The 14,944-nt window shown below is 43.4% G+C and overlaps 1 protein-coding gene and 1 non-coding gene across 3 annotated transcripts in view; one reads left to right on the top strand and one right to left on the bottom strand.

Annotated features, from left to right (window-relative positions):
- The window catches only part of LOC119178709 (5' nucleotidase C), a 226,198-nt gene that overhangs the window by 30,560 nt on the left and 180,694 nt on the right, over window positions 1-14,944 (bottom strand). The window contains exons 1-5 of one of the 2 annotated variants that reach the window (XM_037429941.2): window positions 4,765-4,980; window positions 4,237-4,409; window positions 3,168-3,242; window positions 2,537-2,592; window positions 513-603 (exon numbers count right to left, since the gene is read on the bottom strand). In XM_037429941.2, coding sequence (XP_037285838.1) covers window positions 513-603; window positions 2,537-2,592; window positions 3,168-3,242; window positions 4,237-4,409; window positions 4,765-4,972 — 603 coding nt within the window. In that variant the 5' untranslated portion in view covers window positions 4,973-4,980. Of the gene's footprint in view, window positions 1-512; window positions 604-2,536; window positions 2,593-3,167; window positions 3,243-4,236; window positions 4,410-4,764; window positions 4,981-14,944 lie in introns of those variants that run through there. The other variant, XM_075885087.1, reaches the window with a different exon arrangement.
- Window positions 5,358-5,429, top strand: TRNAE-CUC (transfer RNA glutamic acid (anticodon CUC)). Its single transcript has one exon. It is a non-coding gene; the product is annotated as a tRNA-Glu (tRNA).

The following is a 14,944-nucleotide window of genomic DNA, read 5'->3' as shown; positions in this document are numbered from 1 at the left end:
CTACTCTAGAGATCCTTGCACTTAGAAATATGACAATACCAGTTGCGTTTCTTTGCCGAAAAGTTGTCTCAATGGCTTTAGAACATCCCCACTTCAATTGACACTTCTCATTAAACTGTTCCTTCTGCTTGTTACTATAACTTGATAGTTAACTAAAGTTGATGCAGCACTGTATGTGCCTTGAAAGGCAGAGTACTGGGCTTGAAATGTGCAGCACTGTACTTAAATCTGAGCCTCATTACATCTGTCTTAAGTTTCAGTTCCTTTAAAATGGCTGCAGTTCTATCAACGCTAACTCATGTTGAAAAAGATGTTGATGATATGATCACTACCAAATGTTAATGTATTTAAAGGATAGCTGACTGCATTGACAGCTTTCTTCTTTTGCATAGCAGGTTTTGTTGTTGTTGTTGTTGTTGTTGTTGTTGTTGTAGGTAAAAGCTAAGTGACTCTGTTACTCATAAGATTGTTCCATAATTAAGAGCTAGAAAATGCCACACTCATGCACTCACCTGTTCAGCATTGCCTCTTATCATGTACTGGGGAATGTATGATCCACCATAGGTATTGATTACTTCCTCTTTGCTTAGTGGTGTAAGGCCCCTGAAAAGTTTAAACAGTTCACTGGATCACTACATCCCTTTCATTCAGAAATGCATATCTACAATGAAATCCATAAATCATAGTGTCTCTTATACCTATGACATAAAAGACAGCATGTCGTCTTCTCATTTTATGAGTAACTTCACTGTAATGTTGAGAACCTTCTGCCTTCACACTTTTTATGTGTCAGAAGCATTGTTTTAAATAGTTACAACAAGCATATGCTGGTTGCCGTTCTCAAATAAGGCCAGCTTCGAAGAGATAACACACTGGTAATTTGTGCAAATCTATAGTAGATGCCAGCTGCAGGTGCAGTGAGAAAAGATGATGGGAAATCTGATAAGAGTTAATGTAATGATGGAATGATAAAAGGCAATGAACAATACCAAGGACAGCACACACCGACATGATAAAGCTAGCATATATTAAAAACTTTCAAAGCACTGTTAGTTTCTAGTTTGTATCAGTTTGCATTGCTGCATATGTAAATCACAGCTGCTCCTCATTACTTAAAGGGACCCTGGGACACAATTTGAGCATCTCTTTTTCATAGGTTTTTCTGGTCCTGTAGAATGTGCCCATATCACTGCGCAAGTGGCAATGCCGAAGACTCGAAGCTGTTATATTATTTCACGGGACTAACTACCTTGATTTCTAACTACGGCGACACACATCAGCTATTTTTGATATGGGAAGTGATGTTATGTGATGTGACAATGACGACAAAAGCCATTAGCTTCTGATTTGCTTGACACGAGAAATAGTGTGCAATATTCATATGGTGGTAGCTTGGCCATACAAGTGAATGCTAAAAACAGTCAAAACCTTTTTATACTTTCTCAGAAAGAAATATTTCTGCTGCTTGAATGATGTATTTCAAGAACAATGAACACGATACTTTGACGGTGAATGTGGCTATGGTGCGTCATTAACTAAAGGTGGAAGTGCAAGCCGTTTTTTTGGCAAGCCAGAAATGCGAAAATGGGCGGACGCCGGTGTTGCTGTAGAACGCGTCTTGAGTGCAAGCTGAGAAGTGTTCTTGACTGAAGAGTATGTATGTATCATACACAGTGTGACTGTGGGACGTGGCAGTGTCTGCTACCCGACACATATGGTTCCTTGTAACTATGCTAATGACACCGTCACAAAGCAATAGCAAGGTAACTGTGTGAATGCCACCATAAGGTGATATTTGCCGCATGTCTTTGAAACATGTGCTATGACTGGAAGCAGTCTTTGAAGTCAGCAAGCGAGTGAAGCGCAAAAGCGAACATTCCTTGTCATTTTCTGCTCGAGTTTTGAACTTTGAGGCCTTATACCTTCAGGTTTCCTGTACTAATTTGCATCAATCTTGTTGCATTCCTCTCGACAATTATTACTAAAAGCGTTTTGGTGCTAAGTGGTGCAAAAGTGTTGCACGTCCTTTTCAATGTGAACAAGTTGACTTAAAGCAAGATAGAGCTCATAGGCTAACAACAGTGGCATTAAATATCTCACATTTATTGATAGTAGACTAACAACCATATTAAATATCTAAAATTTAAGTAAATGCATCAATGTTTCATATATACAAGACGATGTGAGATACATGGAAGAGAGGAGTTCAGGAAAAATAGCATCCAATGGTTTTGAGCAATAGAAGCTGCATATCAAGATGAGAAAGGAAGACAAAAGTTAGTAAAATAAAAATTATCTGTACATAGGCAAAAGCCCAACAGATCAGAGGAAGTAAAGTTATAATGGGAAAAGGTGAAAAGACACAATGTGAGACGATCTTCGAGCTTGGAAAAGGAGGAAAGAATGGCTTCATGATAAAGTGATTAAAAAAAAAAGAAAGCATGGCTATTAAGAACAGTGTCTCTAGTAAATAACCACAAGAAATCTGAGTACAGCTGTTATAAGAATAAAGAGTGTCACATCTGAGACACCATACCTGTAAACGCTGCAGAACTGTATCTGATGAAAGAGATCCATCTTCATAAGTATGCCCTACCGGATACAAAAGAACACATCGGCATATGATGACACAGCGAACAACAATTTTATTTCTGTGTAGCACCACCCTCGTGGGATGTTCTGAACTGCGCGGAAACACTGAAAAGGCACGAAGTTTGATTGCTAAACTGCCCAACCAGATGAGGTGTACAAGATAGAGTGCTTGAATGTACGGTCATAACAAGAGTTCTTTAGAAATGAACCTTTGTGAATATGAAGAGTTGGTTTGAGACATAATAGAAAATCTTGTGGCACATTCCATTGAGCTCATGCGCGAGGTTTGCCTATACTAAGTGATGCCACGTTTGCGACACTATGATTCAGCTTTACTGGCACGAAATGGCAGCCGATGCATAAGTCAACCTCAAATACCTCTTCAGGAGCTAAAGCATGTATCTTATTCCGACATGTGCATGACAAAAGATTTCTTAAAAGTATGTTCGAGCTGCCTGTGGTGGAGGTTTCACACAAGCACACTGAGCACTCCCCTTGTAACCGCCTTGTGGCACAATAAGGGAACAGAATCTACGCTGCTATGACTAATGAATGACATCAATCACCAAATTCACCTTTTTCATGTCATATTGGAGGCCTCGAATTGCAAATCCTGGCCTGTATTCCAGTTGTGCAATGTCTTTTGGATACTGCATAAGAAAAAATGTATATGAAGCAACATTAGCAGCGGAAAGGAGAAGACAAGATGCCCTAACTAAATATGCAGTAGCAGACCTGTTTGACAGGATGTTCAGTTACGTATGTCGATGCAAAGTTTACATTCTAGGAACGCCTTTCTCTTAGAGATGGTAGAAAAGGATTTAGAGAAAACTGTGCATTCTCCAAAGGCTGATACATATGTATTGTTATCAATCGATATTCTTAAACTTCAGCTAAGAAAAGTGTATGTCAAGACAGCATTCGTCCACAACGATTGAGTGCTGTTGAGCGTGAAATCGAGGGAATGCAGCAAGCTTTGGCAATAAGCCACTGAACTGGAAAAAGTTAAAAATGCAGAGCAGCAACAAATAGCCGCCAGTTATGGCGCTTAGTTGCATTGTTGAAAGTAGACTGAGGTTTCACAATGACTTTCTATGCCAAGTGTTCGACATGACCTGTGTCTACATCAGGTACGGCCATACAAAATCTTCATTGCCAAGCATTATTCAAGCTAATCCTGATTAGGGGCTAGAAACAACTTGTAGGTTAGGCGAGTCAGTTAGGGGGAAAACTTTGACAGAAGTTCATCATCATCAGCCTAACTGTGCCCACAGCAAGGCACAGGAGATACCATGGCATTATTATTACACTGCACCATAATTAAGTCTGTCAGCTGTCAGGCCTCTTATGTAGTTAATGAAAGGACGACTTGGGACATTATGTATAAATTAGGTATGGCACGCTGCGAGTGCCATACATAATTTAATTACGTCTTTTGTGCTTTCGTAGGATTCCTCATGTCGAACATCAAACATCCACCCTGCAAAACATATATATTCAGCCCAGATGTGACGTTTGCAGTCGGAATAACGATTTCCTAGTAGCGTAAGGTATGCTTACTCTATCTCATCATCAAACGCCACTACGCAACTTCAATAATTAAGGGAAAAGACAAAGAGTGAGAAAAGAAGAAAACGTCGTCACCTTGAACTTGTTTATCAGCCAATCCCTGCCAAGGTCATAAATGAGGTAGTGCAGTTTCTCAGTGTACACGGCCAGTGTGTAATCATAGTCGAAGCCGTACACCTCGATCTGCGATATGTCCAGTTCATTATTCGCGAATACGCCGAATGGGTTCACTTCCGGCGTTGGCAGAGCTGTAACACGGAGAAGGCGATGTAGGGTTGACGCAGCCAGACGATAAAAACAGGCGAAAAGGGTACAACACGAGGTTTAGGCAAGGATGCAACATATATGAACCCACTTAGTCCGCGCCAGACACTAGATATAGCGACGACAGCCACGCTCGTTACTCCCAGTATCGGAAAGGGGTCAACGACATTGATGGCAGATTAGGAGACGGCGTTACTGTTTCGGCAAAACAAACTGCAGTGACCTGCTGTGACATCGCTGAAGTTTAGTTCGGCTACCACGAACGCAAGACGTGTGTCTGCAGTGGAGGACAACAAAAGAAAAGGCGGTCTGTCAGAAGTTGAGCGAGTAACTACGCACCCTCGCACGCTTGCTTGGCACTCAAATACTTTTCGAGCAGAGACGTCTGCGAATAAACGCCGCTGTCGTCAAACGCCTCAGTGCTGTCCCTAGATGAGCGCTGAATGCAACGGGCAGACCGTATTGTGTGATTCAACTGGCTTTGCAGGACGAAACTCGTTTTCTTGATGTTGCAAACGGATCTGCACAGCAGACGACATGCCGCCATGATTGCGTTTGATTTGCGGCGGCGACAGTGTAGCCAACCGGGATATTTAGTGGCGCTGTTAATAAGGCGTAAAGGCTGAGACGAAGCATCACTGTGCAACGTAAGGTAAACTTGAAATCCTACTTAAATCATTTTAGTTATAAAAATAAATTTTGCACACACAAGTAAGTGAAATACGAAGAAAAAAGTTTGTTACAGTGTCTTAGTTTAGAAAACATACTTTGCCACGCTCAAAAGTCAACAAAAGTGTGCGGAAAATAAGTAATACAACAGTTTACTTATTCGTAAGTTTTAGACTTTTAATTTATTATAAATTAAACACAAAAACGCACATTTATTTTTTTGTTATTCTACATATACGTGTTAAACATAAATTTTTGCCATCTCCGGCATGGTCTAGTGGTTAGGATACCTGGCTCTCACCCAGGAGGCCCGGGTTCGATTCCCGGTGTCGGAACAAATTTTTGTTTTTATTAAATTTGTTTTTATTACAACGTTATCCAAGTATCACGCTTTTATGAGTGACGAGGAACGATCTGATGAACCATCGAGCGAAAAGTAGAGGCCACTCATTTCCGAAATTGGAGCGATCTATAATAGCGCCTCCGAAAGGTTTCTTATGCGGATACACATGTTTCCTTTTCCACAAGCAAAGCCACCGCAACGCACATCGCTTTTGAAGAACCGTAAAGCATTTTTACGGAATGCAGTACAACAGCTCAGGTCTTCCCCGAGGAAACACGCGTGTTTAACATTACGTTCGTGTTGCTGGCGTTATGCGTAACGCAGACGCGTCGGGCTGCCTGCAGCGCTTTCTTACACAAGACAGTTGCCCCTCCCTCTTCCCCTTCTTCTTGTCTTTGATTACTTCATACAAACTGTACATGTTGCACAAAGCCCAGGAATAGAGAATGAAATCTGGGAAATCGTATTAGGCCAAGGTGTTCCGTTATAACCGAGTGGACGTATTACAGCCAAACGTATACCAAGGCGACACTTTACCGCTCTAGTTTGACAGACGTTAATGTATATCTAATGTCACACTGAATTATGTCAATATACGAGCGCAGGCTTCTGCAATTAAGTTCCGTTGGTACTTCAAAGATCAGACGAAAGCGAACGGCTTTCTCTATCTCTACATCCGTGACAATGATATGAATGGCAAATCATAGAATGCACTAGTGCACGTACGTTCATTATATAACAGAATGTCTTCCATAATTCTGACGAAATTTTTGTGGATAAGTAGGCCGCTATGTGTAGGGGGGGCTGGGGTCAAAAATACGGTCATTGAAATAACTGTCGTCTATCGACAAATCGTACTTGTCCAATAAAATATACAATATTGACACTTAATACAATCGCTACGGCGGCTTTATTAATCGTACTGTTACGCGACGCATTACCGCTCGGCCGTAGCAACCGCATGTAACACCTTACAACACTTCCCCCGTTTAAGTCGCCCAGCTGGCCCATTTTCTGAATCGTATACACGCTATGACGGAAATGAAGGGGGCTCAAGGAATATATGGGGACGTGAAGACGTTGGTGACGTTGGTAGCAGGAGATTATGATTTCTGACCGGGCGACCGTTCTCGCAACTTCCCGCGAGAGACGAGATCGAGATCAGCGAGACCGCTGGCTGCACGTGGTACCGGGGGCGGCTAGCGGCGGCTGCACTGGGCGGAATGCAAGTTCGGCAACGGCCCAGGCGAAGCGGCAAGCTAGGCGCAGCGAGCCTTTTTGTGAGGCAATTTCCTCCGTCCCACTTTCGTTACACAACGTTTTCGTAAACGCTGAAGGAAAAGGAAAGTAGTCGCCGGGCCGATCCTCCAAGCCGTCTGGCTGCGTGCACGCGTACTCCCAGCCGCTAGGCCGTCGACCTCAATGCTCGCCCGCGTTCCCGCGGTCGGAATGACAGGTACGAAGAAGTGCGTAACTACGCCTTTGCCACCGTTCTGCCCTAAACGCGCATTACTCGAGTTAAGCTGGATACGACCACGACACGTGCGCAACGTCATCATCAGTGCCACCTTCCCGAGCTAATGCGCCTGATTGGTTCGATGCAAGATTTGCAGTGGATCCGCGGTCGCCATATGACGGAGGACTTCGTGTTACCGCGCCAAGCATCATTCACTGTCGATTGTCTTGTACGTAGAGCAATCTCTATACAAACTCTGCTTCAAACAGCACTATATCCTCTGCTATCAGTAGTATGAATTGTTTGTGATTGAGTGCTGATGGCACGTATGATGATGACACAAATCAGTGATCACACGCGGAATCAAGCAGGGAAATGATTCCATGCACTTCGCACTTTCCCGAATGACAGAATTTTCTTAAATCAGAAAATATCAGGAAGGTATAAAAAGAAAGCTTCACAGCGGAAGAAAATTTTATCCTAGCTGCCCGTTTCGGAGATGGATCCCGAAGTATCGGACGATCTGCCGTCGGAACTAACCAAGGCACTGGAAGGCTTGCAGAACAAGTTCGGATTAATGAGCTCCACAATATTGTACCGTTCTTCGTGGTTTTACCGTGCGTTTTTAACGCCAATCGGCCATGCGATCTTTCAATTACTTCCAAATTCGACAACTTGTATAGACGTGCACATGGGGAGAGGAGGCAGGGGAGGGGGGGCGCCCCCTATAGTCATATAAGAGAGGTGGTGGGTGGGTGCAAAGTAGTCAGCCCCGTATATTGACATAACAGGGATTGGGGGGGGGGGGGCGCAGTAACGAAGCTTTGCGCACTCTGAAGGGGAACCCTTCACATGCGCATGCATTGCATTTCTGAACGTTAGCTCTGGTGCAACGTTTCTTTTTTTCGAATACAACCTATAATCATTCTGGACCTTGAAGTGGCCTATGTTCGCATATATGAATTCCCATTCTCCTTCATATACAGAAGGGCGAATGTTTGGCCGGGTCTGTCTTTCGTTTATAAAGTTTAAACACGCTAAATCTGCGACATCATTATGAGGCACGCCGTAGTGAAGGGCTCGGAAAATTTCGGCACTCCTCGTATACCGTTGCATACGCCCCAGCAATTTTATATTATGTCAGCTATATGTATGACTCGGTGTTGAATTGACACCGAGTGATTAGTCGTTTCTTGGTCATCGTGCATAACAATTCCCGATTACTTCGCGCTGAAACTATACAGGCCTATATTTATCGCTTTCGTTGCCACGCATATTACAAAGGCTGTAAAATGTCTACTAGTGTCATCATGTCGTCCGTATATATACATTAGCCGAGGAAGGTTTTTTTTTTTTCGTCTTTCGAAGATTCCGGGGTTTCCGGAAGTCGGCACCAACTGGGCCGCGCATCTTGTGTGAGAGCGATGCGTGTATGAAGGTCATCCAAGGAGAAAACCTGAAGAGCCCCAAAGGAGCTAAACAAACTATGGGTGTACTTTCACCCAAACCTGAACCTGAACCTGAACTTGGCAACGTTTAACGCTAGAACCTTATGTAGTGAGGGAAGTCTAGCTGTACTATTCGAGGAGCTAGAGGGTGTTAAATGGGATATAATAGGGCTCAGTGAGGTTAGGAGGACAGATGAGGCCTATACGGTACTACAGAATGGGCACGTCCTCGGGGCTTGGCTGACAGAAGAGAACTGGGAGTGGGGTTCCTAATTCACAGAAACATAGCTGGCAACATAGAGGAATACTATAGCATTAATGAAAGGGTGGTAGGTATCGTAATTAAACTGAATAAGAGATACAAGATGAAGGTGGTGCAGGCTTACGCGCCTACATCCATGATGACGCTTCAGTTGAAAACTTCTATGAAGACGTGGAATCGGCAATGAGCAAGGTAAAAACACAGTATACAATACTGATGGGAGACTTTAATGCAAAGGTAGGGAAGAAGCAGGCTGGAGACCAGGCAGTAGGAGATTATGGCATCGGTACTAGAAACGCCAGAGGAGAGCTACTAGTAGAATTCGCAGAACGCAATAATTTACGGATTTTGAATACCTTCTACCGAAAACGAGGAAACCGCAAGTGGACATGGAGGAGCCCTAATGGCGAAAATAAGAACGAAATAGACTTTATAATGAGTGCACACCCAGGCATCGTGCAGGATGTGGAAGTGGTTGGCAAGGTACAATGCAGTGACCATAGAATGGTACGGTCTCGAATTCGCCTAGACTTGAGGAAGGAACGACAGAAACTGATACGCAAGAAGCCAATTAATGAGCTAGCACTTAGAGGGAAAGTACAGGAATTCAGAGTCTCGCTTCAGAACAGGTACTCGGCTCTTAGTGAGGAAACCAACCTTAGCGTAGATACAATGAATGATAATCTGACGAGTATCATTACGGAGTGTGCAGTGGAAGTTGGAGACAGGGTAGTTAGACAGGACACTGGCAAGCTTTCCCAGGAAACGAAGAATCTCATTAAGAAGCGTCAAGTCCTGAAAGCTCCAAGTACAACAGACAAAATAGAACTGTCAGAGCTTTCGAAGTTGATTAATAGGCGTAAGGTATCCGATGTAAGAAGGTATAACATGGAGAGAATTGAACACGCTCTGAAAAACGGAGGAAGCGTCAAAGCAGTGAAGAGGAAACTTGGGATAGGCAAAAATCGGATGTATGCACTAAGAAACAAAGAAGGCAAAATAACTACCAATATGGATAGGATAGTTAAAATAGTGGAGGAGTTTTACAGAGGTCTGTACAGTAGCCGGGAGAACCACGACTTTAATACTATAAGAACTAGCAGTAACCCAGATTACACCGCACCAGTAATGATAGAAGAAGTCAGGAAAGCTTTGGAGAGCATGCAAAGAGTCAAAGCTGCTGGTGAGGATCAGGTAACATCAGATCTGCTGAAAGATGGAGGACAGATTGTGTTAGAAAAACTAGCCACCCTGTTTACGAGGTGCCTCCTGACGGGAAGGGCACCAGAGTCTTGTAAGAACGCTAACATCATCTTAATACATAAGAAAGGAGATGACAAGGACTTGAAGAATTACAGGCCGATTAGCTTGCTCTCTGCAGTATACAAGCTATTTACAAAGGTAATTGCTAACAGAGTAAAGAAAACATTAGAATTCAATCAACCAAAGGAACAAGCAGGATTTAACAGGCTACTAAACAATCGACCACATTCATAATATTAATCAGGTAATAGAGAAATGCTCAGAATATAACCAACCACTATACATAGCCTTCATAAATTACGAGAAGGCGTTTGATTCAGTAGAAATATCAGCCGCCATGCAGACACTGCGGAATCAGGGCGTTGATGAAATATATATAAACATCTTGGAAGAAATCTACAGGGGATCGACTGCTACCATAGTGCTTCATAAAGAAAGCAACAGAATACCAATCAAGAAGGGTGTAAGGCAGGGGGACACAATCTCCCTAATGCTATTTACCGCGTGCTTACAGGAGGTTTTCAAAAGTCTAGAATAGGAACAGTTAGGGATAAGAGTTAATGGAGAGTACCTTAGTAACCTGCGCTTCGCCGATGATATTGTATTGCTGAGTAACTCAGGGTACAAATTGCAACTCATGATTACGGAGTTAGACAGGGAGGGCAGAAAGGTGGGTCTTAAAATGAATCTGCAGAAAACGAAAGGAATGTACAACAACCTCAAAAGAGAACAGCGCTTCGAGATAGGTAATAGTGCACTTCAAGTTGTAAAAGACTATGTCTACTTAGGGCAGGTAATAAACGCGGAGCTGAACCACGAGATTAAAGTAAATAGAAGAATAAGAATGGGGTGGAGCACATTCGGCAAGCACTCTCAAATTATGACAGGTAGATTGCCACTATCCCTCAAGAGGAAGGTATATAACAGCTGTATCTTGCCGGTACTTAGCTACGAAGCAGAAACCTGGAGACTTACAAAGAGGGTTCAGCTTAAATTGAGGACGACGCAGCGAGCAAGGGAAAGAAAATTGGTAGGTGTAACCTTAAAAGACAAGAAGAAAGCAGAGTGGATTAGGGAACAAACGGGGGTTAAGGATATCATAGCTGAAATCAAGAAGAAGAAATGGGCATGGGCCGGGCATGTAGCGCGTAGACAGGATAACCGCTGGTCGTTAAGGGTAACTAACTGGGTTCCCAGAGAAGGGGAACGGGTTAGGGGGAGACAGAAGGTTAGGTGGGCAGATGAGATTAAGAAGTTTGCGGGTATAAATTGGCAGCAGCAAGCACAGGACCGGGTTAACTGGCGGAACATGGGAGAGGCCTTTGTCGTGCAGTGGACGTAGTCAGGCTGATGATGATGTAATTTCAAGCGAGCATTTTTCAGTTCTGCTTCTAATGACGCCACTTATTATGAAGTGGCAGGCGTCACTTCATGTATCGTGTCTGCGGCGCGCCATGCAGGCTTCAGACATGCACACAAATAGTTTTCTTTTATAAGCATTTGTCGCGTGGATCTATATGCTAAAGGAAAATACACAGGAGGAGAAAATAGAAATCATGACTTTTTGTCCTATGGGCTGTCATTTCAAACGTAGGTCATCTTACACACGCAGTCAAAACCGGAAGAGGGCGTTTTTCGACATATAGTTGTGCGCAACGTATTGATCACTTCCGACCTTGGATGCATTCACGTAGGTGGATTCGAGTTCAGGCTGTGCGGTTACAACCAACCGGGGTCATTTTCGATGGTAATGGCCTCGAACTAGGTGGTATATTAACATTAAGGCCCTCCACTTCCGCGGGGCCTTGCAAGTATAGCGTTTCACTCCCGACAATCAACCTTAATTAAGTACACCTATACCTCCGCAGCTTGTTAGGGCGAGCGAGTCTGGGAAAAAGCCTCTGACCAATCAAAGGGTAGCTAGCCTGCGCAATACGATGGGAAATATCTGACCCGCAAGTAGGACGGCTTCTTCTAACCCATCCATTGACTCCCGCTCTCTATTTTTCTCGTTTCTCATCACGTATTTATATTGATTTTGAGAAGTAACTGTGAACATCGTTCGTAATCGATTGTTTCTAATTTTCAAGGTCAACTCTGAAAAGCACGCTCCTTTTCACTGTCCGGACACAGGGCTCTTGATGTGCGCTTGCGTCTTGATAAACGCTCGCCTGAATGATAAGACCACTCCTATAATAACCCCCTTCGCGCTGCTCACATCGGGCCAAGGACCTAACACAACCTCATCGGCTCATGCATCTACGAAGGACTGGACGCACGTCTTGAGGTTTGCCCCGGCATGCGTTCGTAATATATATATATATATATATATATATATATATATATATATATAGTCAAGTAGATCCTCCGTCTGGCCTTCATCAGGAATTCTGATGAAGGCCAGACTCTAGGCCGAAACGTCGAAATAAACCACGTTGTGACCGCTCACGGAGGATCTACTTCACTATATGCAACGCTACGGCCACTCAACCACCATGCCTGCCTAGTTACTACCCTTGCTGTTATTACCAGCATTTATTAATTGTGCAAACATGATAAACATAAGATGCGTGTGAAGTAACCACATGTCTACATACCACACTCACGATGCGCTCGCGACTGTTTCGCTTGCTTCACATATATATCCAAATTTGGTATTACGTGACGGCAATGAATGATGAAGGTATATGACCGGTGAGAACATAATAATCATGAGATGCGTGTTGTGTAAGAACATCACCACATACCACGCTCTTAGCATGCTCACGGCCGTTTCGCTAGCTCCACATATACTAAATTTCGTATCGCGTGTGACGCTAATAGATGACGAATGTAAACGACACATCCAAACATGATAATCATCATACGGAAGTCATGTACGGCAACATTAACCTCCACCTCGTAACGTTGTGCTGATATCAAAGTGACATATCAACATTTGTTCATTCATGCTTCGCATATCATCGATTCCCACTGTACCTAGGATCAGCCTTTTTTTTTTTTTTACGCATACATGTGATATGAAGTACGCATGGGGTATATATATATAGCCCCTACTTCGCAGTGATATGTCTGGCACGGGGAAGCACTTGTATTTCACGATGAATTATTACAAATTTAAACCTAAAGCACTATATTATATTACCTTGTTACTTATGTTTGGCAATGTAGCACAAGACTTTAATCAGCCTTATTTATAAAAAAATTGTATGTCATATTTATTTATTATAAAAGGCTCACAAAAAGGCATTATGGACAGTGGCCGAAACAAGGTTATGAACTCCTCAGTGCTTTTGAATGCTTCACACGGCTAATACATCAGCGTTTTCAAGTTAATATTCGTTATTGGGGTTTGACGCGCCGAAACAATGATAATGTTTAGAGACATGCCGCAGTGGATTGATTGTAACCGTTTTAGGGGCTAAAAATTGTGACCGTCTGGTTATTTCGATCCGCCGGTGTTGCTAATATGTGCTGTAGTTTACTAAGTTTGTTGTAATTGTCTATTGATACGCGAGTACACTTGCGTTCGGGTCGTTAACTTGTACTTTTTAGTTTCGACAATATCAGAATTACGTTTACATATATCAGTTACGTAATTTAAAACAAAACGTATTTACTTGATCTATAGATATCTTCTGCGTCATTTTTTCGTTTAATGATAACTCGTCGAAACGACTCCTCTCTTGAATAATCAGAATCGGAATCACGCACTATTTCAGATTAAATAGTCAACAGGCGGGTAGCAAGATGTAGTAACGGGGCAAGAAAGGTAGTAACGGCCGCACTTCCTACCTCTTTCATTTCAGTTACTAACTGTTTACTGTTTTCTATGTCCTGTAGCAAACACAAAAAGAACGGTTACCCTCTCCTGTCTCCTATTATGATGAAGCAATCTCCTCAACAACCCACCTTCAAGCGCTCGAACAGAGGGTAACCTTAGCCTTGAATCAGCAGGACATGATAAGATATGTGTGGTTTAACGTCCCAAAACCACCATATGTTTATAAGAGACGTCGAAGTGGAGGGCTCCGGAAATTTAGACCACCTGGGGTTCTTTAACGTGCACCCAAATCTGAGCACACGGGCCTACAACATTTCCGCCTCCATCGGAAATGCAGCCGCCGCAGCCGGGATTCGAACCCGCGACCTGCGGGTCAGCAGCCTAGTACCTTAGCCACTAGAGCACCGCGGCGGGGCGAATCAGCAGGACAGAGGAAGCAGAAGCCGCGAGTTGGGACGGTCGACGACACCGATGTATGCGCAGTGCTGCCAGAGCTCCTATAACGGAGTGCATTCAGAGCAATGGCTGTGTTTATATATACACGTGCCACCGAATAAGCCGAGGATCTTTGAGGCAGCGAGACAGGCGTGCCCGGTTGATGCCTGTGTGAGTGGCGGCGAACGAGGCTTGTCGCACGCCAATGTACATCACCCGCCCGCTAGCCGCATTCCTCTTCAAGGTCAACGCTCGCGCTCCTCTTTTCGTCCGCGGCATCGCGCGCGGTGTGGCGAACGGAGACTCACTCGGCTGTCGCGGGAGCCGAAAGCGCGCGTCTCGATCGGCAGGTGCGGCCGAGAAATCTGCGGCGGTGTCGGAAAACGAAAAGGCGCGCGGTCGACCGTCGAATCTCGCTCCGGGGACGATGCGCCCGAGCGAGCATAGGGCTTGAGCGTGAAGAGGGGATGGGGGCCTGACTTGCTGTTTCGCACCTATTTCTCCCCTCTCCCCCTCACGTGCATATATATACATATATATATATATATATATATATATATATATATATATATATATATATATATATATATATATATATATATATATATATATATATATATATATATATATATATATATATATATATATATATCTGCTGACCTGTTTACCAGGTCTTAAGCAGGAATGGGCATAGAGAAATGTTTACTACAAAAAACATAATTTACATCACACAGCATACTCACAGTGGTTACAATTCAACACTTGTGTATTAATTTACGAAAAACTAAAGAAAAACATTACAACAATGGCATAGCTTTGCTGACTGAAACGTACTAAAAAATGGAAGCATTGCGTAACT

The sequence above is a fragment of the Rhipicephalus microplus genome, unplaced genomic scaffold (genome assembly GCF_043290135.1).
Source record: "Rhipicephalus microplus isolate Deutch F79 unplaced genomic scaffold, USDA_Rmic scaffold_67, whole genome shotgun sequence".
In the NCBI taxonomy this organism is placed as follows: domain Eukaryota; kingdom Metazoa; phylum Arthropoda; class Arachnida; order Ixodida; family Ixodidae; genus Rhipicephalus; species Rhipicephalus microplus.
The sequence above is the reverse complement of the archived record's forward strand: the minus strand, read 5'-3'. Positions and strand labels throughout refer to the sequence as shown.